Here is a 23,670-nt window from a genome sequence, read left to right as displayed (position 1 = left end):
CACCACCATCCTTCACTGTTGGGACTGTATTGGACAGGTGATGAGCAGTGCCTGGTTTTCTCCACACATACCGCTTAGAATTAAGGCCAAAAAGTTCTATTTTGGTCTCATCAGACCAGAGAATCTTATTTCTCACCATCTTGGAGTCCTTCAGGTGTTTTTTAGCAAACTCCATGCGGGCTTTCATGTGTCTTGAGGAGAGGCTTCCGTCGGGCCACTCTGCCATAAAGCCCCAACTGGTGGAGTGCTGCAGTGATGGTTGACTTTCTACAACTTTCTCCCATCTCCTGACTGCATCTCTGGAGCTCAGCCACAGTGATCTTTGGGTTCTTCTTTACCTACATTTACACCCGAACCCCCCCCCCCCCCCACCCCCTTAAGCTAAAAATCCTCGGTGCACATCATTAGGCGGAAAGTCGCATAAAATATTTTAGGGTTAACATTGCTCAGTAGGATTACTGTATGCTTTCACTTCGGGATTGAGGAGTGAGTCAGCCTGGATGTCTAAATGATAATTTATTTAAATAGAAATCAGTTTACCTGAGTTTTGCACCCTAGTTGAAAGACGCATCTGATTTAAAAGGCTCAGCCAGCAAACAAGGGGTGCAGGGTAGGTGTTTTCCATTCTGAAGTATCTGTGCTAAAACAAACTGGGACCCACTTTTAATAAGTGTACCGTAGATTAAGAATTATGTCATCATACCAGCGCTGATGAATATTTTTAGGATAGCTTTCATTTTAATTTTTAATAATCTCACATACATGCTAACATTATATTGCCCATGGCAAGTGGATGCACATACTGCAATGTGGTCAGCCAGTAATTGATCCTATGACTGACATTCCATTTGTTTAGGTGTGGATCTAGATGCTGCAAAGAGGGAGGAAGAGGAGCTGATGCTGAGAGATGCAAGGCGTTGGTTGAACAATGGAAAATTTGAGGATGTCCGACAGCCAACCACTGGAGCTACTCCTCTACATGTAGCTGCTGCAAAGGGCTACACTGAGGTCATTAGGTGAGACATCACTGAAATGTACTCTAAGGAGACAGGTGGTAGAGACAAGGATGGAGAAAATTTTTTTATTTATTTTTTTTATTTGTCAGAGAAGATTACAATTTATGGTAAATCATATAATATTCTAGTACTAATGATGAATTGGTTTGCTGTCCCCGAGTCAAGTTTTACAGTTAGAACTTTGTACAGATTTGGGTAAGGGCTGCGGTTGAAATGAACTGCATTGTGGGCACTGGGAATCTGGACCTTCATTGTGTGCACTATGGACTCTTTTTTTTTTTTTTTTAATTCTTTATTTAGAATTTTTAGCAAAATACAATATGCTTAAAAAAGGAAACGGAGAAAACAAATGTCACCACATTAGAGGGTAAGATCTCAACATTAGTAATAGGCAAACAAGACACAAGGAGAGAGCGAAATCCGTATGTATACAAATGAATGGATATAGTGCATATATAAAAGGGTCAACATGGTCAAGGTTAGTCTCTCCTTGCTATTGAGACCCCGTTGTGCAGCTGAAGTCGGAGTCAAGAATAACAGAAAAAAAAAAAAAAAAAGGGGATATGAAGGTAGATGAAAGAGGAAACACAATTGAAGGTTTGTCTGCCAAATCCAAAACGGGCACCCTCTGCACAAAATATCTTCCAAGTGGGGGAAGCGTTCCATTTACAGATATGTCGCAACTCCAAAAATAAGGGAACATAGCCGGTAGAGGTGAGGGGTCCAAGCCTACCACAACTGGAAGAGAAAGTATATTCTGTCCAGTAAAACCAGGTTTTATGAAATATTTATTATCTACCATTTGCAGAGGTGAGGATGTCCTCCATTCTGTAAATGTATCCAATCTTACCTAGCCAAAAACTGAATGGGGGGAGCCATAGACTGCTTCCAGAAAAGCAGAAGGCAGACCTTGGCAGCGTTAAGTAGCTGAATTGTGAGCAAGTGTTTATAACACTTGGGTGACTTGGGTGTCAAATTGAGCAGATATGCTGCAGGATCATCACACAAGTTTTAAATATTAGGCCCGGACCCGAGTCCAGAAGGTTTTCAAAACCAAACTACTCCAAAACACATGAAGATAAGTAACCTCATGCCGAGAACAGTGCCAACATTGAAAGGATGTGTGTGGAAAGACTTTGTGAAGGGCCATAGGGACCTTATACCAATGTGTCAAAATTTTAAAGCCCGTTTCTTGTATAGAGCTTGAAAGAGATGCACTATGGAACCTTCTGAACTGCATTGTGTGCAATGGGTAGTGTTTGACTACCACTGATAGAAGCAGGATTTTATTGAAGACCAAATTAATTTCCTCCAGCAGGCTGAAAATGTTGCAGAACATTGCCTTAGTACTGAAAACAGACTCTGGTTAATAGTATTCACCGGTCATATTTAAAATAGTTGTTTTTGCATTAAACAATTTGCTACTGACTTTTATTTTTACCTAGAGTTTTCTTTTAGGGAATATTCTGTGCTGGGAAATGACGTTTTATATTATCAGTATATCTGTTCATCCAGTTTTCCATTATGACCCAGCCTGTGTTTGGTCTTATTTTTTTAACTTGTGTATGTATCTCCGATGTCTAGCTCAGCTCATTCTTCTTATCTGTCTTAGGCTGCTCCTCCAGTTGGGGTTTGATGTGGACTCCCGTGACTTTGACGGATGGACACCTCTTCATGGTGCTGCTCATTGGGGCCAAGAGGAAGCTTGCCGACTCTTGTCTGAGGCTCTCTGTGACATGGAGGCTGTCAGCAAAGTGGTGAGGGGGTCAGCGGTCTCCTCACACTATACACTGGCTGCTTTTTCTTCCTCGGCTCAGCCATGGCTGCTTCTGTACACCTATGCAGTATACATCCAATGTGCGTCAGGTCTAGGCGCCCTTCTGGCTGCGTCTGCCATGTCTTTGGTGCTTTTGCCTTGCATGCTTTTTCTATTTTCCTCTTACTTCTGCAATATTGTGAACCATTGTTGCCCTTTTTTCTCACGTCTTAAAAGTATATCTAAACCCAGTAACAAAAATTTAGTTTATTACAGCTTACCCATCCTAATCCCCGGATACACAGTTTTTTTTTTTTTTTTTTCGTGTGAACCCCGCGGGTTGAACGAAAAAAAAACCTGTAATCTCTGATCAGAGCCGCTGTACTAACTATGCAGGTATGTTCAGCGATCTCTCCCACTGAGCTGTTGTGTTCAGACCCCCTTCCCGCCAGAACACTGCGATCACCGCTCCCTACTATTGGCTGAGAGTGCTGATCGAGAGTCGGTCAGATGCTGCTTTTCCAGCATGCACGTCTGACAGAAGCCGACCAAACGGCTGGCTCCTGTCGGACAGACCGACATACACACGGGTCCAATGTCTGCCGTTTTTTTTGTTTTTGTTAATCGGCCATTGTTTTCCGACATTCGGCCCATGAGTACAGGGCTTTAGACTTGGCTGCATTTGTTTTTCAATTTCAGGCTTGGTATATTTTCTGCAAGTACAGAAAATGCATGTTTACCTTGTCTTTTGTCACTTGCTGTGAATTGAAAAGAAATCAATTTTAGCAGCCTTCTAAACTGTAAACTACAAATCCCTTGCCAACCATGTAATAGAGATGTAGCATGGGTAATATATTAAAAGTTCAAATAAGGTGAGTGAGAACTTTGCGCCTCTGCGGATACTATGGAGTGAGTCTCCCAGGTACTGGTAAATGTGTTGGTATATAGAGAGGGAAGGAAGAAAAATGCAGGTATTTTATCTAAGGACAGGTAAGATGCAATCTATTATAATTTTGTGTTTGAATTTAAATACATTTTAATGCACAACTCTACCTGAGACAGGTTTGAAATTGTAGGGCAGGGCAGTGAAATAATGAACTTTAGTTAGTCTTTGTCACCTGTTTGTCCTGTTATGCCTAAGCAGGTAGTTTTAAAAGATCTGTTTCACCCTGCAATGCAGTGTTGAGCACTTTCTCATGATCATTGGAGTTTGTCTACAACTGTCTAAAGTTATCTACAGTTGGCAATAAATGTGTAAATGGACGCCTGCATTTAATAAAACTGAGATCAAAGTGCAAAGGCCAATAACAAGCATAAGCGATGTCCTTTCACTAAACTGCTAAAAGATAAAGTGTATTTATTATACACCATTGCATTTCCTAATGCCTTGCTGAAGAAGCTTCTACTAATACATTTTTTAGATCACAAAACTATTTACCAGCATTTCAAAAACCCACATAAACGTACAAGATAGGCAATTCTCCTTATAAATGCGTTTATCTGCCTTGCTTTCCAGTAGATCTAGCACTCTAGATGCACGCTTTAAGCCAATTTTCAATTTTCTGCAGTTTTTGTTCAGACAGCTCTTTCCACTTTTGTAGGGTCAGACTCCTTTTGACGTTGCAGATGACGGTTTAGAGTCTGCGCTGGAGAAGCTGAAGAACAAACAGAGTGCGGTGAGAAGATTTTGGATCTATTCATGGGGTTTAGTTCTACCTGTCAGTGGGACTAGGTTTTCTGACATTGACTTGCCTCTGAGGGACCTGCTGCTAAAACTTGGTTTACATACAATGTAACATTTACAGAGATAAAAATATTCAATCAGCTGAAGATTATTTGAGGACATTGTCCATGTGCTTGGCTGTAATGCTTATCCATTGGCTTCTTACTTTGGGTCACTTAGCGAGAACAAGTATGAAGATCAGAAATTTGGCATTCACTCGCTGTATGACTGCTCCAGGCTAGTCACCTCGGAAGGTTCTGAAACGACCAGGCAGATATTTTCAGAAAGATACCCAGCATGACAGCCTGCATAATTCTCTGAATACAAGATCCTTTTTAAGGACATTGACGTTAGTCTGTCCCAAGCCTAAGGCTTCATGTACATGGGACGTTGTTTAAAGTCCCTTGAATGCCTGAAATTTTTTTTTTTTTTAGGATGTTTAACCACTTAACCACAGGAGGATTTTGCTGTCTGGGCCACTTTTTGCGATTCGGCGCTGTGCAACTTTAACTGACAATTGCGCGGTCGTGGGATGCCGTACCTAAACGAAATTTACGTCCTTTTTTCCCCACAAACAGAGCTTTCTTTTGGTGGTATTTGATCACCTGTGCAATTTTTACTTTTTGCGCTATAAACAAAAAAAGAGCGTTTATTTTGAAAAAAATAACAATATTTTTAACATTTTTTTTTATATGAAATCCCCCCCCCCCCCCCCAAAAAATGTAAAAATCTATTTTTTTTTAAATTTTTGGCCAATTTGTTTTCTGCTACCTATGTTTGGTAAAAAAGAAAATCACAATAGGCGTATTTTGATTGGTTTGCGCAAAAGTTATTGCGTTTACTGACTAAGGGAAAGATTTCTGTCATTTTTGGTGTTTTTTTTTTTTTTTTTTTTTTTTTAACGAGTAATGGCGGCGATCTGCAATTTTTTTGTTTTTTTGCGGGACTGCCACATTGCGGCGGACAGATTGGACCCTTGACTGACATTTTTTACACTTTTGGGGGTACCAGTGACATTTCTACAGTAATCAGTGCTATAAATATGCACTGTTACTGTAAAAATGACACTGACAGGGAAGGGGTTAATTTTATTGGAGAGGGAGGGGTTAATGTATGCCTGGTGCTTACTAACGTGTGTGGGGGGAGGTGACTGAGTGACACAGGGACAGATCGCATGTTCAGCTATGCTGAACCCTGCAATCTGTCACTGTTTGTCGCTTAGGAGATCCGCCCGACGATCGAGGAAGAGCAGTGGCGGTCGCTGCCGTTCCTCCCCTGGCCCAACTCCCGCTGTGACTGAAAACAGCGGGAGCGCCGCCTACAGGGGGAGGAGTCCAGCGGCATAGGTCTACGTCGCTGGACGGAATCGAGCCACTTTGCCGCAGTACAGTCCCAGTGACTGGTCGGCAAGTGGTTAAAACGTTCGTTGTGCCGTGTTTGCACCCGTGTTTAGCGGGCGTTTGCGTTTAAAACCGTTCCTAGAGGTCAAAAAAATCATAACCCTTTAAAATGGAAAAACGCCAGTGCTAAACGCGGGTCATCGCGTTCGGTCGCGTTTTTGCATTTGAAACGCCGGGAAACACACGTTCGAACGCAAATAATTGCTTTCCAAAAAACGTCCCTGAACTCAACTGCCTGCAAATGACTGTAAACGACCCTGTGTACATGGACAGATAAGATAACAGAGGAGGGTTCAGGGGCTTCTGAAAAAAACACCCAACTGCTCCTAAACGGCCGTTTACAAGTTGCAGTGTACATGGACCCTAAAATAGACAGTTTATTAAACTCTGGGTTGCACTCCGCTACACTACACTATAACATATCTTTATAGAATGGGAAATGTTTTTCATTCACTGCAGAAAGTGTTCCAAAGACGTGTAATTACTGTATGTGTTACTCCTTTATATAAGGCATTATCGGAGTTTAATTTAAATGGCACTTTTTATCATTTTGTTCTTGGCTTCTTACTTCTTTGCAATATGTTCTAGTTACGTTTGGAGAAAATGAAGACTGCACCACAAATTATGACCCAGACAACCCCCCCAAACCAGAATGCAGCAAGTAGAACAAGAAGGTCGGTACTTGCCATACAGTTTTGGAGTGATGACTGCAGAATGTGTTGGAATGGACAGTGTGGCATGACGGCAATGCTGTGTGTTACACAATGATTGTGTTGCATGAAAGCGATGGCCACATGTGGGTCATGCAGTGTGTCACGGTGGAGGTGGTGGATGTCACAGTGATTTTTCACTGGTTTGTGTGCTGTGTCTTGCACTAGTTAGTGTCACGTGGGAGATTGTGGTGCACGACGAGGTTTGTTCACAGTGTGATCTTTTGTGTGTTCTCACTGTGTGTGTTGGGTGACACGTGGTGTGCTGCCCGGGGCACCATGCACTGACCCCTGCATGCTCCCTGCCTCCGCTCCTTTCTCAAATAGGAGTTCTATTTCTCGCCTGAGCAGCCAGGAGAAGTTTGCGCTACGTGTACAAGACAAAGAGCCCCGTGCTCAGCCCCTCGCCCCAACCATACCCACCACCCAGCCAATCGCCTCCAGTTCTGATGAGTCTGGTTCTGATGCTGAATCAGGTGAGCCTTCTTTTTGTGTATTTGTCCATACAGTAGGAAGGGATTTTGTTACCCGTATTTGAAGTTTATAGGATTTTGGGTTTTAATAAGGAATTGTTTAGCATTATTGTCTCTCCTTTCCCTGCTAAGATATTCCACCCAAAATTGATGGGTCAGATTTGGGTTATGGTGGTGGGTTGGTTTATTGCTTGGACTGCTGTTTGGCATCATTGTGGGTAGATCTCAAAGGAATTACAAGCCTTTGTTAAGACATTAAAAACATTGACTTGGTTTAATGCAAAGCCATAGTGCAGGGTTGAGGGCAACCTCAAATCAGGTAGGGATCCTTATGGTTTTTTGAGGTGTAGTGGAAGGAACCAGGGTGGGGGTTAGCTCTCATTTGGGATACTAGAGAAGTATATGATGATAAAGATGATAAATTATATTCTACCACTTTGGTATACATCAAAAATTACATCACTGCTGGGTGAGCTTACACTTGTAAAGAACAAGAAATGAGTGAAGGACCTCTCGCCATGTTCACTGTAGGTTTACATTCTTTTTCTAAGATATCTCTGTAAGAATTAAGGATAAGTTCACCATTGGGAACATGTTACATGCCCCATCCATTTTTAGGGTGAAACATGTAACACATTCCTGCTCCTGCAGCCTCTCCCCAATCCCACCTCTAATTGTGACAGCGGCCCAGGGATCTTCCTCCTGCACTAGCTGTCACAATTTAAAAAAAAAAAATTGGACTCCGCCAACCCGGCCACATCATTTATTCAGAGAGTTCTGTAAATGGGAGAACCACAGCTACCGTTAGCCATTTCGACTGACAGCCTCGTAGTTCTCAATGGACTACCAGGGCTCTGGTGAGGGCTCTAGGTAGTTCATTGCTTCCTGTCATCCAGTAACTGCCTGCCCCTACGAGTTTGAAAGGTGAACTTCTTCCTTAATTGCAAATACCTGTTGATCCTGACAGCATGTTCCTCTTCCTGGTAGTGGGAGACAATGCTAACCAGAGTCCAAATCCTGTGGCAGTGTTGTCAGCCATGTGTAGTCGGAATGCAAAGCTGTCAAGCAGCACTCCTATTGTCCTGCATAGTTAGCCTGACACAGCAAGCAGCCACACCTCCCAGCCCACCCAAGAATTGTTTAGAGATGTCTGTCATCCATCTGTCTTTTGATTGTAAAGTCTCGTTGTTATTTTTAACAAAAAAAAAAAACAAAAAAAATAAAAAAAAATGTCATGCTTGTTCTGTGCAGTGGATTTGCACAGAGCAACCCAGATCCTCCTCTTCTCGGGTCCCTCTTCAGGCACTCCTAGCCCCTCCCTCTTGTTGAGTGCCCCCACAGCAAGCAGCTTGCTATGGGGGCATTCAAGCCGAACCTCAGCTCCCTGTGTCCATTCAAATACGGGGCTGCAGCCCAGCCCTGCCCCACCCCATCTCTCTCCTGATTGGCTCACTGAATTTGATTGACAGCAGCAGGAGCCCATGGCGTCACACTGCCGTCTCCGTCAATGAAGAGGGAGAGTCTTGGGCAGCCAAGTCACTCCTGCAACATCGCTGGATTGAGATTATAGTATTAGGGGGGCTGCTGCAAACAGAAGGCTATGTATCTTAATCAATTCAGTAGCAGAGATTTGTGAAACATTGGGAGTTTAAAAAAGTGGAAGAGGAAAGAGGCTAGATGAATTCCCCTAGAATCCCTCACTATATATCAGTCTAGCAGCCATACATATCGGAGTCGTGTCTGGATCTATGAGCGAGTGAGGGTTTGATGCAGTCTAGTGATACTTGGTCCGTTCATGCAGAGGAGAGAACCCAGTCCATAGGAGTTATTACTTTATGCTCTTAGTGGCCCATCCATTAATTTGGAGGCCCACTTATTGCGGTAAGCTGCCATCTTGCCTATCCGCACGGGTGACTGTTTTATTTCCATTGCTTTTCACATCTTGGGATCTTCACCCTCTAGTGGACTCTTCACCATCTATATATACCGAATGGACTTATGACTTAGCGCAATTGATTCATTTTATTATATTGCATCGTTATCAATTGTATATCAATTTATCAACTTTTTAAGCTCAATTAATTTTGTTGTTCATAGCGCTGCACTACTTGACACACAATATGAATGGGATTACTATGAATCCAGTGTTCTAGCTGCTACCTTGTTTTATGTTAATTTATCATATACTTTTTTATTCATTGTTAAGAGCAGGATATCCCCCTTGATTTTATATGTATCTTAATGCATAGAATGCATTAAGATAAAAAAAAAAACAAAAAAAACTTCTGTCTTTAGAACCACTTTAAGTGCAGGTAAGGGGACAAACCCATGCACAGAAAAGTAGGCGCCACCCATAACCTCAGAAGTCCAAGCCCAGGATACAATGGGGGGCCACGTGATTACTAAATTCAATAATTTGTGATTACTAAACTTGATGAAGGCTTACATAAGGTTTAACCTTTCTTGTAAATCTTGTTTGATGTGTATTTCATGTTTTTAATATTGGCCACAATTTGCAGAAAAAGTAAAAGCTCAAGAAAGAATCAACAACCTGAACAATCAGTTGCGTAACCTTTCTGGAACAGCAGCAAAGAAGGTGAGAACAATCCCATCAAATGTTCTCTGTAGCCTTTTCTCCCCATGAAAGGGGCCAAGCAGAATACCCTGATACTTTTCCTCAAAAGCTTATATGTACACTGCTCTCTGTAGACTCCGACTGTCCAGGAACAGGAGAAATCTGAGCCTCCATTGGGCTCATGGAGAGCCTCTCTAAGGAAGACGGGTAGTTCTGGCGCACTAAGTTCTGGCACGACCTCCGAAGAAGGCAGGAGGGCAGCATTGCCTAAATCTGCCTCCAGCTCCCAGATAGCAGACAGAGTGTGTATTACCATGGACTAACCTCCTGGAACATTATTTCCATTCAATTTATTTATTTCCAGCTTTTACAAAACTTCTCTTTTCGGTGGACTTGGGGCCTTTTTACTTGTTTTCACCTTTAATTCCCATCTCTCTGCACTTTTTGACTTTGCTTCTAGGCTGCTTACTGCCACTGACTGTAAAATATTTCTTGTAGGAAAAGACTGGGGCTGAACTTCGTTTAGCACGGGTGACTCCAAGTCAGAAACTGCTTGGTAACCAGGAAAATGTGAGGTGAGTGGGTGTTACAAGGAACCTCACTTTTTCTGAGTTCCTGGTTGACTCGAGCTTCAGTACATTGTGTACCAGGACAAGCATGCATCAAGGGTCAGGGTGAACTAAAATAATGCAGATCTCTGTGCTTTTTCTGGGTCAGTAATAAAAAAAAAAGTTTTTAATGGAATAGCATGACAGGCAGGCAACAAGCATTTTTAGAAGAATTTAGCAATGGCAGCCTATATATTTCTCTTGGTAAATGTTTTCTTTAAAATAGGGCTTGCAGTGCTCCAGAAGAAGTAAGGAAACCTTTTCTTTGCTTTTGAACAACTGCCCTCCTTTGTTAGAATCCAGCTTATAAACATAACTTAAAAACATAAGCAGAATTTAGGCCCCATTCACACCCGTGCGTTTTTGGTGGTTTTAGATTCAGTGCATTTAAAAAAAATAAATATATATATATATATATATATATATATATATCTCTTGCTTGATACATCTTTAATGCATTTTCACCAAAATACGTGTTCTACAGGATTCAATGGTTATGCATGTAAAGCACACCTAAAACACACAGCACTGGTGTGAAATGAGCCTTAGGTCACCTAAGTAGCAATACCTAAAATCTTTCACAGATTAATAGAAGTGGGTTCCCAGAAACCTACCCTAGCTCATCCATCTAGTCTCGCTGCCATAACCTTGCTTTTTATCCCTGTTTCAATTGAAATATACATAATCTTAAGTTTACAAGAAGAATGTTATACTCAATACTAAAGGACAGAAAAGAGTGGGGCTTTACGGGCCAGTGGAAGGAGAAGGATCACACCAATATATGTAAAAATTACATTTTATTGAATTTACAAATAAAAAACATGGGCAATCAAGCGCATGTTAGCAAAGAAAATATAATACATAAAGGAATTATATATAAAACCAACTAGTAAGAGTCAAAGGAGTAGAAATACATCCCAGTAAGGAAAAAACCAAAGCCCGTGTAGGATGATATGTGGGTCTCAGATGGAGCACGGTCAATGTAGGTCCCCAGCAAGCCGACGCGTTTCGCTCAAGGCTTCCTCAGGGCCAGAGAGACCATGACAGACCGGTATTTCCCTTTTGTGACTCAGGAGGTGGCAGATTGTGGCAGAACGTAGGACAAAAATAGCGATAAACTCAGTAATCATATATAGCATCTGAGGCTCATATCTATTCTCATATTGTATGTAGATATGTATCCATCTCCCTATTCCAAGCTGGGGCGCCGCTTGATATATTTAAGTGGGTGGTATCCCATCACAACCAAGTAGGGGGGAAGCCACGGCTACAGCCAATTATCCAGAGGATCCAGTAATCAGATCTCTAGCGGCAGCACTTCATATATTTAATTTCTCCTTCTTAACCAGTCAAACAGATCAAAGGGAATAGTTTTTGTGCAGAGGGAGATGTCAAATAATTACAGCATATCTGCAGTATATAACTGGCCCCAGGCAGGTACAACACACCATCACAGCGTCCTATATTGGGGATAAGGGGGTACCAACATGTACCAGGCCACCAATAGTCCTTGGGTGTATCCCACGCTGACACACCTGCCTTAATGTTATACTCACATAGTGTAGTCATTGAAGATCTTTGTGTGTTTATTGTATTTCAATTGTACAGTATCAGTCAGTCACATTGCAACATCGCTTGCAGCTTATTATATTCATTCTTTTTTTTTTTTTTTTTTTTTACAGAGAATCTCAGTTTAGCCGTGGGTCATTCACCCGCCAGCGTAATGATGGAGATGAAGGACTCAATTCATTCCGTAGGCAGAGAGATTTCCTCTCATCAAGGCCCGAAACCACTCTTCCAAAAAGAGAACCATTATCAAGTAAACCAGAGGCTCCAGTGACAAGTGCAAATACGGCTAAGACCCAGGCAGACACCACACCAAATTCACTTGGAAGGTAACATCTTGTAATTGGCTTGATTATCCTTAATACTCCTCTTTTCTAAAGTCTGTAATGACACACATGATAATGGTTGGAAAGCTTCTTACATTATCTGGCACACTTGTATGAAAGGTAGAGTAACTTGAATAGCAACTAGACTTATACCCACTTTTGATAACCCCAAAAAAAGCTGTTCAATAATAGTTCAGTTTTTCTTTTATCTAAAAAAAAAAAAAAACTGAAAGACTATCAAGGTTTGTTGCCGCAGTTTACCTCCAGAAGATGCTAGTTACTTGGCCCTTGTAATACAGAAAATTGGTTATGGCCCAAAAAAGATGGGTTCTGTTTGCTGGAAAATGTTAGTGGATAACAGGCAGTTGAAAAGAGTCGCATTGTAATGTCCATAATTCTGGCTGCAGCTCCTTTGGCAGAGTATAGGCTAGTGCCTCTGTCTGTTGTAAAAGATGAAAGAAACAGGGGGCGCCACTATTGAAGTGTAGACTTTAATAAGGAAATTTTAAAGGGTTAAAAATACACTCACATGTGAAAAGCAAATAAAATCATAGAACATCCTTTTGTGGCATCTGCAGAGCTCTGCATGGTAGTGGCCAAGTTTAGCAGAGTAGCACCTGGAAGCAGCTGTGAAATCTATGCAGAGTTCACCATGGAAGTGTTGGAGCTGAAGTAGAAAGCGGCCAGGATCTTAATCACTACCCAAAACCAGCAGCAGCAAGAACGGGAACCAGAAGTGTAGTGATGTACCAGCGGGGTGATGTGGATGGGGGAAGGGGGCTTGAATGTGCATTTCGAGGTATCTGCCCCCCCCCCTTGTCAAGCCACCAGTTCACAGCCACTTTCAGGTGCTACTCTGCTATACCTGGACGCCGAGCTCTACAGATGCCACAGGAGGAGGTTACGTTCTTCTTTTTGCATGAGTGTAGTTTTAACCCTTTAACTATTCTTAATAAAATCTACAATTAGATGGTGGCTCCCCCTGTTTCTTTCTTCTTTTACTTGGACCTTGTGAGCATGTTTGTTCTAAGGTAGTGACTAAAAGTATGGAAGCTAGCCATGTGACTAGCATGTTCAGAAGGTCAGCAGTAACCCCTGCATTAAGGGGCTCCAGTGTCAGTAGGACAGTTTTCTTACATTCCTTACAGTAAATCCGCCATTGTAGGTTTCCCATTAAACCCAGCAAAATTAACACCCCCTGGAGACCCTAAGAACAGACTTCTGGTTCTCATTTCAGGTTCCAGCTTTCAAATTGTGTTCTGCTGCTCCATTGTCAATTGGCGGACCTGGAGCAGAGGACCATATCAAGTGTCCTTGGTGATCATCTAAATTTTGGAAGGAATTTGTTTTTTAGCAAATGGCAAGTACATAAAGTACGTATATTTTAGCTTTTGTCTTTCTTGTAGAAATACGGAGACTGCAAAAACCCTTAGTACAAATCTAGAACCTACAACCAACTCTGAGACCAAAGAGAGGCGCAGGTAGGCAGCCGACTGAGCTTTTGCTGTATTTTTCCAAATTTCTGGTTACCTGGAATGTAGTGATAACTTGCACTTTGGCTCGCTAAGAGATTCACATGGAGTGTTGTGACTTCAGGTCTTACTTGACTCCAGTGAGGGATGAGGAAGCGGAGGCACAGCGAAAGGCGCGGTCTCGTCATGCACGACAGTCCCGCCGTTCTACTCAGGTGAGCAGTTTCACCGTCACAAGCACTTTTCATTCTTTGTTATTGCTGTACAAACATTCTTTCCTCAACTGATTAGTCAGTTTATTTAGTTGCCAAGACTTTTGTTCTTGTCAGCTGCCCTGTACTTAAATCGTTTCTGGCTTTCAGCTGCAATATTTCCTGAAATGGTACAGCTCTTCTTATACCAGCTCCCATTGTGCATTAAATATGAATCTTCACTTCACTACTATTGAGAGATACACTGTCAAAACTGAACCAGATGAAAAGCAGCTAAGCCAGACAACCCCTTGCTCTCAAGGAGGGTAGCTCTGTGCACTGCATTAAAAAAGTGGTTACTAAGGAACTGCATGCATTTTTTTGATGAGATAATTTAGAGAGCTCTTCGGCTAAATACAGAACCCCACTTTTCTCTAGGTCAGTTTTTTAAGTCTTTACATTCTGCTTCTACAGGGAGTGACTCTCACTGATCTGAAAGAGGCAGAAAAAGTCATCAAAGGTCAGCAAGAAAACAAGCCATCAGAACCCGAGCCAGAGAAGAACCAAGAGGACACTACTAAAGACAACCAACCACAAGCTAGGAGTAGTCGGACTGTTGAAGAAGGGGTGCGTAATTTAATTTGGGGGAGAGGGAAGGAGGGCATTCTAGATTGAATTAGATCAGATCTTTTTGCCAATAGCGACTTCCTATTCTTTTGCAACAAGATGATTTTTTGATTCAGGGACTAACGTCTCGGAATCAAACGTTTGGATTCTGACACATTATCGGTTCCTGTACTGTTTCTGTTGTGCAGACAGAGGTCAGCTGGAGGTCTCGGCTTGCCAATTTGCAGAAGTCTGATCTTCTAGGACTGACTACTCCAGATTCTGCTCCAACCTCCTCTGGGTCCCATAGACGAGTTGTAGGCCAAAGCCTAGAAAGCAAAGGTTAGTGCTAATATCTAATTGGCTATTTTATTATGCACAACTGATTGGTTTTGGTGTACAGGAATTCAGTTGAATATCACCCACAGAGATGCAGAAGTCCCACGAGGATGAGAAAGAAAGCGATGAGAAAGGTGGTAGAAGCAAGGCTGGTGTGCGGGACCGAAGGAGACCGAGAGGGAAGAGGAGGTCTACCGGTGTCCCGCTGACCACTAGAGATGTAAGAATATAGAAATATGGGAAACTATGATCTATAGCATGACATTGAAAGTTCTTTAAAGAAGTACTGGACTTTTTAAGTCGTGTTAAAGGGTTGGATTTGTACATAGGTGTCAAAATATAGTGCTATTGAACTGTTTGTCACTCTTTGTATGACTTCCCTGACCCCAGACCCAGATCGAGGATATCAAGCTGGTCTGCTGGGCCTTTTGGATAGGTGGACCAGAGTATGCCTTGCCCCCATCGGGGGTGGGGGGGGCCCAGGGAAAGGGTCTTTCTTTTCGGGAGGGGGCAAAGACACACCCTGGTTCACTTTTTTGTGTGTAGGTTCACATGCAATTTTTGGTTAACTTTGGTGTTTTGTTTTTGCGCATACACTGCGAGCTGGGGGGGGGGAAATATTAAGTTGAATGACAATTTATTCCCTAACATTGCACTGTGCAATGTCAAAGTGAAGGTGGCCTGCAGGTCCTGGCTGCATTTTACATTGCAGTACTGTGTGACTTTGCTGTAACTCTTGATTGGGAGAGTCCCCATATCTGTCCTGTGACATTTGTCTCATTTTGGAGATGCCCACTTATAGATTGAACTGGCAAGCTCTCTAGTGCAATAATAATTAGTAATTTATTTTCTATTTATAGTCTCTTGCAGCTTGGGACATATGCTGTTCCTTGTTTTTATTTTACAGAGTGATGGAGAGGATTCAGAAGAAGATGATGAAGCAGAGGAGAGTTTGCGACCTCAGGTGCATTGACATTCTTACATCTTGTAATTGTAAATACGCAGCTCTTAAGTGGGCCAGTACTTGGTTGTGTTATAACACTAGTATTATATCTGTTAATGCTTCACGGCTCTGGTGATTTTATATGGGTAAGTAAGTGGCTTTAAATTATATGCTTATTATTACAACTTTGTACAATATTTCCTACAAGCTGTGTAATTTAATTTTTTATTTTTTTCCCAGGTAGATGGACTTAGTTCTCGGTAAGTGTTATGTGTATGTGCGTTTGCTTGTAAATACCTAATGCGTATTCCCTGCTTTACCATTCTGTGCCAAAACTGGTAAAATATATATTCAGGGTCATGTTCAGAGTGTGGTTGTAAATGGAGTTCACTCAGAACAGAGACCAGTCAGTAGTGGTGTACTGCAAGGCTCTGTACTGATCCTATTCTATTTAATCTTTATGTAAGCAATATAATTAAAGGTTTGTTGGACAAGGTATGTCTTTATGCGGATGACACAAGGGTGTGTAATAGGGTTGATATCCCTGGAGGTGTCTGTAACCTGGAACATGATTTGGCATTGCTGGAAGATTGGTCAAAGCAGTGGAAACTACAGTTCAATATTTTATAAATGTAAAATAATGCACCTAGGGAAAAGAATCCCCTAAGAGAGTACAACATTGGGGGTACAGTGTTAGGCAGCGCTACAAAAGAAAAAGATTTGGGGGTACTTATTTCAGATGATTGCAAAATGAGCAAACAGTGTGACCAGGCAGTGGGAAAGACGAATAGAATTCTAGGATGCATCACTAGAGGGATCACCAGCAGGAGGATGGAGGTCCTGATTCCCCTATATAGATCTTAAGTGAGACCTCAATTGGAATACGGTGTCCAGTTCTGGAGACCTCAATTAGAATACGGTGTCCAGTTCTGGAGACCTCACTTACACAAAGATATTGATAAGACCGAACGAGTCCAGAGACGGCTAACAAAAAATGGTGAGAGGCTTGGGGGCTAAAACCTATCGAGAGCGACTTCAGGAACTAAATATGTACAGTCTGGAGGAAAGAAGGGAAAGGGGGGACATGATTGAAACCTTTAAATACATGAAGGGGGTGAATAAGGTTCAGGGGGGCTGTTTTTCCATATAAAACCAAAATTAGGAACACGGGGACATGACCTCAAACTAACTGGATGAAATTTCGTTCAAAACTAAACTTAGGATTATTTTACTGAAAGGCTAGTTGATGTTTGGAATAAACTTCCAGCAGAGGTAGTTAGACAGCCAACTGTAAATGGTTTGAACAAACCTAGATCTACATTCAGACAAAAAAAAGTTAACGAAAAAAAGAAAAACGAGCAGACTTGATGGACTACTTAAGCCTCGTACACACGCACCGATTGTTGGCCGACCGATCGGCCGTCTTTTGTCCAGTGTTGTTGTGTTGGTTGAAATGTGCTCTAGACTGCACACTAATTTTGTCGGCCAACAACAACCAACTGCAGAAGTGATGTCATGTTCTGGTTTACTTTCCGTGTGTTTTTTCTTCTCTGAGCATGCCCAGTCTTGCTCATCTGACTTTTGTCTGCCGAAATCTGTACTGACTGACGAACAATCGGCCGTTCTGGTGACGGCCAACAAAAATTTTATAGCATGCACACCAGATTTTGTTCGGCCGAAAAGTCGCAGTCGGTTGTCGGAAGCATCATACTAACAAGCCGACAATCGGCCGATCGGACGTTGGCCCGAAAATTTACGGCCAACAATCGGTGCGTGTGTACGAGGCTTTAGTCTTTTTTTTTTTTTTTCTGCTGTTACTTTACATGTTTCTATGAGTTCTTCTGAGATCACAAATCTTATTTTGAAGGTACTGAGCATATGGATGCTAGATTTTAATACTAAAGCTTGCTAGTAATATATGCTTTTTGAGATCTGTTTACATAGGTGTATACCAGGAGCTGTCAACTCTCCATTACTCACTGCTGCTAGTGAAGGGATGGGGTGTGTTGAAGGGGGGTTGGCATGTGTTGGACAGGACTTTTCTATGAGGTTTATCAATTTCCGCTTCTGATACTTTGGGAGTTTTTACAAAGTGTCAACACAACAAGGGATATGCCCATTCTGCATTTTTATCTTTCAGAACGGACGCGGTTTCCAACGCACACTCGGCAAGCCGCATAGAAGCAGCCATTGCGGCTGAACATCGGGACACTAAGGACTTCAAAAAAGTAGGTTCAGAGCAAAAGTTCAAATATTATCTGTTTATATTATAAACTATATTCATTCCCAACCAAACTAACCTTTCAAGAAGAGGATAGGCAAAGCACCACTGAGTGGCGTTCTTTTGCCAAGCTGATGCTGTGAGATGCTTTGGATGAAAAAATTAAAATAGACCTCACCTACACGTTCCACAATGCTGTGTCGGACCTCTTCAACTAGTAACTGTGCCCTTTGTTGCATTGTCGCATGTGGTGGGAGGATGCTTGGAGTGTTTCCTAAAAGTACTGGGTTCCTTGGGCTTTCCCTGTAGTAACGGTTTGTTAAAGTTGCTGTAAACCTCAGACTTGAAATCTGAACAAAGCATATCCCTCTATAGTGTGTACGTGTCTCAATTAAGAGCACCAAGTGTCACCTTTTGTTCCTCTGCTATCAGCATTAGTCACTTCTGACAAGTTTTCCTGACACCAAGAGAAAAATGGTGACAGGGGAGGTACCTCCCAGCTAATTGAAAGCCTCAGTTCTGTTTCAGTGAGGTGTGTGTGTGTGTGTGTGTGTGTGTGTGTGTGTGTGTGTGTGTGTGTGTGTGTGTGTGTGTGTGTGTGTGTGTGTGTGTGTGTGTGTGTGTGTGTGTGTGTGTGTGTGTGTGTGTGTGTGTGTGTGTGTGTGTGTGTGTGTGTGTGTGTGTGTGTGTGTGTGTGTGTGTGTGTGTGTGTGTGTGTGTGTGTGTGTGTGTGTGTGTGTGTGTGTGTGTGTGTGTGTGTGTGTGTGTGTGTGTGTGTGTGTGTGTGTGTGTGTGTGTGTGTGTGTGTGTGTGTGTGTGTGTGTTTCCCTCCAATCAGCTGTCAGAGCTCTCCTCACTAAGCTCTGCAGAGTGTAACTGCAGCTCTCCTTTTTTTCTGAACTTTAGACAAGCTCTAAATATTCAGCACTTTGGCTGTAGAAAGGAAAGGGCTGCAGATAGACTGGTATAATTTATGTAGGAGGATTTGTTTCATCTCTGTGTATCACCTGAGGCCAGTCACTTCACTGGGTATATGTGAGGGTTTACAACCACTTTAAAGGATAAGTCCACCCTAAAACTAAAATCCCTGCATCTGTAGACCTCCAAGATCTAAGACTAACCTGTCTAGCTCTGTACGGAAGTAGTTGGTATACACACCTTTTTTGAAGCCGATCCGACCCGATCTCCAGTGGTGGAAGCTGTGCAGAGGACACGGCCGACAACGGCTGTCAAATGAATAGGAAATGACGTCACCCATAGACTTAATATGGTGCTTCAGTTGTCTGCTGTGTCCTCTGCACCTGCCTCCACAGCGAAGCCATGGCTGACAACTCAGCATGGGATCGGGTTGGATCGGCTTCAAAAAAGGTATGCATACTGATTTCTTCTTTACAAGGCTAGATAGGTTAATGTTAGATTGTGGATGTCTGTAGATGCAGGGATTTTAGTGTTAGGGTGAACTTAACCTTTTAAGGCAACAATCAGCATTTGGAAGGGCCTAGACTTCCCTTGAAAAGCTTAAAGGGAGGCTGGATTGTGACAAGTTTGCTTTAAAGTGCAACTCCAGACCACTGGATTAAAAAAGGTAACCCACTTAACTTTATCTAAATATTTACCCTAAAACCACCAGAATATGGGCAGGATTTTGCAGACTCCTATTACATGTGTATGTGCTGTGCAGACTTACTCTATAGCTTCAATGGTTGTTGATATGGCTGCAGTAAACTTGTAGAGATAGCAGTAATTGTCTTGCTTTTCTTTCAAGTCATTCTGAAGATAAAAATATGGACAGTCATAGGAATATAGTTAGCTGGACATCCATTTACATAAGATCTGTCAAGATAAAAATACGTGTCCTCAGAGCCCATATAAATGCAACACTGCAGTGTTCCGTAAATGACATGCTGCTCCTGTTATAAAAGTTTCCGCAAAAGCATGATTTGCTGAAAAGAAAAAAAAAAAAAATAAGTTTCCCAAAATGTAATCCTCCTCTCTTAACTGCTGCCTGGCCAGGCTTGCACATGGATGTCATTGCAGCATAGTTTCATCGGATTTTTTTGTGTTTTCAGTTGTATGAAGATTTAATGAGAGACAATGGACGTCTTCGCTCACAGCTGCTAAACACCCAGAACCTGGTGAATGAGACGAAAGCAGAATTAGAAAGAGCAACACAGGTAAGGGAATGGCAGTCAGTATGGGAGGCTCAGTGCTGAGTCAATACTGAGTCTACTGTTTGCATTGCATTTGGCAACATGAATAAATTTAGGTTCAAGTGCATTAATAATCTCTAAATAAATATAAGAATATTCTTTATTTTACTTGTTGAAACGTAAAATAATGTTGTTATTATTTTACTTGTTGAGTCATAATGTAGTCATTACTTGTTGTATCGTAAAAAATTGTTCACAGTAAGGTTTATAATCCCCAGTTTGGCATTGGCTCAAAAAGTCCAGGTGTGTCAGATGTGCCCCCTCCCCAGCAGCACATAGCCAACTTTCTTTGGTTCTGCTGCTAGGAGACAGGAAAGAAATACTTGCTCAAACTCTGATTAGGGTGACTTGTAGCTTAGATGGCATTCCTTTCATTGCTCCCAGTGGCTGAACTGAGCGGAGGTCTCTCTCTATCTGTGCCTGCTTGTGACAGTGCTGGTCCAAGCACCAGCTTTGTTGCATTGGAGGGTAGGGAGCGAGTCCCATGCTTCTTTATACCTGCAAATACTTGGTATTTTCTTCCCTACTAGTATCTGAGCAGAGTGGCTTGTGTACTGACATGTAGGTGAACCTGTTTCACCTTGCCCTGTCTAGGCAGAATACATGTTTGCTATATAATGGAACTCCAGAAACCGCTAAATACACCAGTTGGGTGTTGATTGCAACTGTTTTAGCAGATACCAACAGTTTATGTCCAGTGTCATACACTACTAAAAATGTCACTCTAGACTATGTTACTGGTGTATATTATGCACTGGAAAATTACACCCCACATCCACTTTCTGATTGTATGGTCCAATTTGCTCAAAAAGTGCATAACTATACAATCACCACACATTTCTTTAATAGAAAAAAGAAAAAAAACAATTTTCATCCAATCACTGTTTGGTACTACCTCTTTCATACTAAAATGAGCCCTCTCTGCTGTATATTCAGCATCCTCTGATTCATATATTGACTGTTCCTCCCTGCAGTCCATTGTTTAGATCGATGTCAGTGCATCACATGAAATTCACATATATATGTTCCAGTGCTAATTTATAAGATTGTAGAGTTTGTGGCATTGTTGGAAAACATAAAGGAGCTTTCACAACCAGAGTTTAATGTATGTGGCTGCTTAGAGGGACTGAACTCTGGAAGCTGTGCCCTTAAGAGGCAGGTAATTGGAAAATAACTAGTCACCAGTATTGCCCGTGGTCTCCCTGCAGATGATTTTTCCCAATTACTGACTTTTCATATCTTGTTCTGCATGGTCTCTTGTGGCGCTTTTCCACTGCATGGAACCGAACGGTTCGGCTCCCTTTTGTGCTTTTCCACTGCTGGTACCGCATGGTATAGTGTAGGAACGGTTCGGTACGGTACGGCGGCGCTTTTCCACTGCATGGAACCGAACGGTACCGCTCTAAAAAACAGTACCTATTAGATTGTGGTTCCAACAGGTACCATACCCGGTACCATATCCCACAATCCTTTGCATGCAGTCACTACTAGCCACTGATTGGTCAGAGAATCCCACCCACCCCGTTGTTATCCCACCCACTTAACTTTAGTACTACTTTAGTGGAAAAGCAAACCGTACCGTACCAACACCGTACCAGCAGTGGAAAAGCAAACCGGGCCAAGCAGGGCCGAGTAGAGCCGAGCCGGTACTTGCAGTGGAAAAGTGCCATTGGTGGCCTCCATATTGGTAGAGGCAGGACTTTGCTTTCTCATGTTAGAGCCTTTAGCAAGGAGAACAGTGAGCATCACAGTAGATCTCCTAAGACTAGTAGTAAGATAATTATACTGCAGATACAGTATACAGCTATGGGGCTGTACACTCACATTCCAAGACGTTCACTGATATTTTGTGGGATGAATTTCAGAAAAAGATTTTTTTTTTCTTGGGTACTACTTAGTCACCAATAATTTTTTTTATTATTATTAATATTATTGTTTTATAAATGCTTCCTATAACATTGCAATCTTCACTTTTTGAGTTTTTCTTAGTCCTTTCTGTTTACAATCAAATGTAATTTTTAAATTATGAACAATAACCTCCAGCATTTTTGTCATTCTTTCAGAGGCAGGAAAGGTGCGTTGACAGATCGTTTCTTATCGATACTGAGAAAAAAGTAAGCCATTTTTTACTTGGTGGCACTTGTATACTATGTATGTATAAAGATCCATGTTTTTTTTTTTTTTTTTTTTTTTTTTTTTTAAATAATTTTTATTTTTTTATATTTTAGGAAAAGATGATCCTGGAACGCAGAGTATCTGAGCTACAAGAAGAGCTGAAGGTGAGATTGGTTGCAGGAAAGAAATTTGCTCCGTGTATGGCTGGTCCTACACTGTTTTAGGTGACTGTGGCTGGGAACAGTTACCAATGGATTGCTGAAGGCTTCACCAAGTTAATTCTGTCTGTTGATGTACTCCTAAAGCTATTTTGGGTGGACAATTCCCTTAATGGGGTTATTAATTTTACAGGAGAACTCTTAATTTGTGCCTCGTTTTATGTCGCTTTTTTCCCAGGCTAGTGATTGTGTAAATACTTTGCATGCAGCTTTTTAGAAATAATGTAGTCTAAACAATATTCCTTTTCATTAACTTGAGATTCCTTCTCCCCAAAGGTTCTTGGAGACCTGAAGGCTGATAACCAGCGCTTGAAAGATGAGAATGGAGCTCTAATTCGAGTCATCAGCAAGCTTTCTAAATAGCACACTTGTCGTAGGACTGGTCCCTGTTTCCTACTCTTCTGGGTTTCACAGTACTGGGACAGACCAGGTGGGCAAGCATAGATTACTACAGGTAGCCGGGATATCGAGGATATGCAAACGTCTCCCCTCCCGTCTGTCACGTCACCACTTTTCCACTCAGCCACCCCTGAGGACTGTCTGGAATTCGTCCCATCAGAGCACACTTTACCTTCCAGGAACATTGTGGATAACACCCCGAACAGCCAAGCTCACCTGGAAAGAAAGGCATTGTATATCTGCAGTTAAATGACATTGCTTTTTGGACATGTTTTACAAAGCAGAGTGAACGTTTATAACTGATCACTGCTGTAAAAATTCTAGTTCTAATGCCCATCTGTACAAATACCATCAGCTGCCATCATACAGTGGTTGGAAGAAGTAGAACAGCAAGGAATTAAATAAGTCACGTGACCTCTTATCAGCTGTCACTTGTGGGTTACGTGGTTTCCTCAACTGCCGCTTAGGACTAGAAAGGTGAAACCTGTCTCAATATGAAACATAAGATTGGTTTAACTTGTTTGCCCTAAACAGACGCCTTGTAGTGTCATCTACAGATCTTGGAGGGCATTTTCTTCAATACCGCACTCTTGGCTGGAGAAAAAGAACCAACATTATCGAGAGTATATATCAGATTTTGTTGGACACAGGAAAGATCTGCCATGTCTTTGATATGAAATCTGCCCATGTTGTAAAGTGTTCTATAGAAATCTTCAAAGCCGTTGGAGAAACCATCTTTAGGCACTGGAAATTCCAGTTTCAAAAATGATGCAGTGCTTGCATGTAAAGACAGCTGCACAAAT

At 41.9% G+C, this 23,670-nt stretch overlaps 1 protein-coding gene across 1 annotated transcript in view; it reads left to right on the top strand.

Annotated features, from left to right (window-relative positions):
• Positions 1-23,374, top strand: part of LOC309565275 (protein phosphatase 1 regulatory subunit 12A-like) — a 42,712-nt gene extending 19,338 nt beyond the window's left edge. Inside the window, exons 4-24 of the mRNA XM_082270169.1 lie at positions 857-1,016; positions 2,629-2,773; positions 4,374-4,448; positions 6,484-6,569; positions 6,933-7,081; positions 9,598-9,674; positions 9,788-9,955; positions 10,152-10,228; positions 11,944-12,156; positions 13,560-13,634; positions 13,750-13,840; positions 14,291-14,443; positions 14,632-14,764; positions 14,851-14,981; positions 15,669-15,725; positions 15,945-15,964; positions 17,845-17,932; positions 19,995-20,099; positions 22,199-22,249; positions 22,364-22,414; positions 22,745-23,374. Coding sequence (XP_082126295.1) covers positions 857-1,016; positions 2,629-2,773; positions 4,374-4,448; positions 6,484-6,569; positions 6,933-7,081; positions 9,598-9,674; positions 9,788-9,955; positions 10,152-10,228; positions 11,944-12,156; positions 13,560-13,634; positions 13,750-13,840; positions 14,291-14,443; positions 14,632-14,764; positions 14,851-14,981; positions 15,669-15,725; positions 15,945-15,964; positions 17,845-17,932; positions 19,995-20,099; positions 22,199-22,249; positions 22,364-22,414; positions 22,745-22,831 — 2,192 coding nt within the window. The 3' untranslated portion in view covers positions 22,832-23,374. The remainder of the gene's footprint in view (positions 1-856; positions 1,017-2,628; positions 2,774-4,373; positions 4,449-6,483; positions 6,570-6,932; positions 7,082-9,597; positions 9,675-9,787; positions 9,956-10,151; positions 10,229-11,943; positions 12,157-13,559; positions 13,635-13,749; positions 13,841-14,290; positions 14,444-14,631; positions 14,765-14,850; positions 14,982-15,668; positions 15,726-15,944; positions 15,965-17,844; positions 17,933-19,994; positions 20,100-22,198; positions 22,250-22,363; positions 22,415-22,744) is intronic.
• Positions 23,375-23,670: the final 296 nt, after the last annotated feature.

Source organism: Pelophylax lessonae (genome assembly GCF_965119305.1).
Source record: "Pelophylax lessonae genome assembly, chromosome: 10".
NCBI classification, from domain to species: Eukaryota; Metazoa; Chordata; class Amphibia; order Anura; family Ranidae; genus Pelophylax; species Pelophylax lessonae.
Note: the sequence above shows the minus strand (reverse complement) of the source record. Positions and strands in the feature narration are given on the sequence as shown.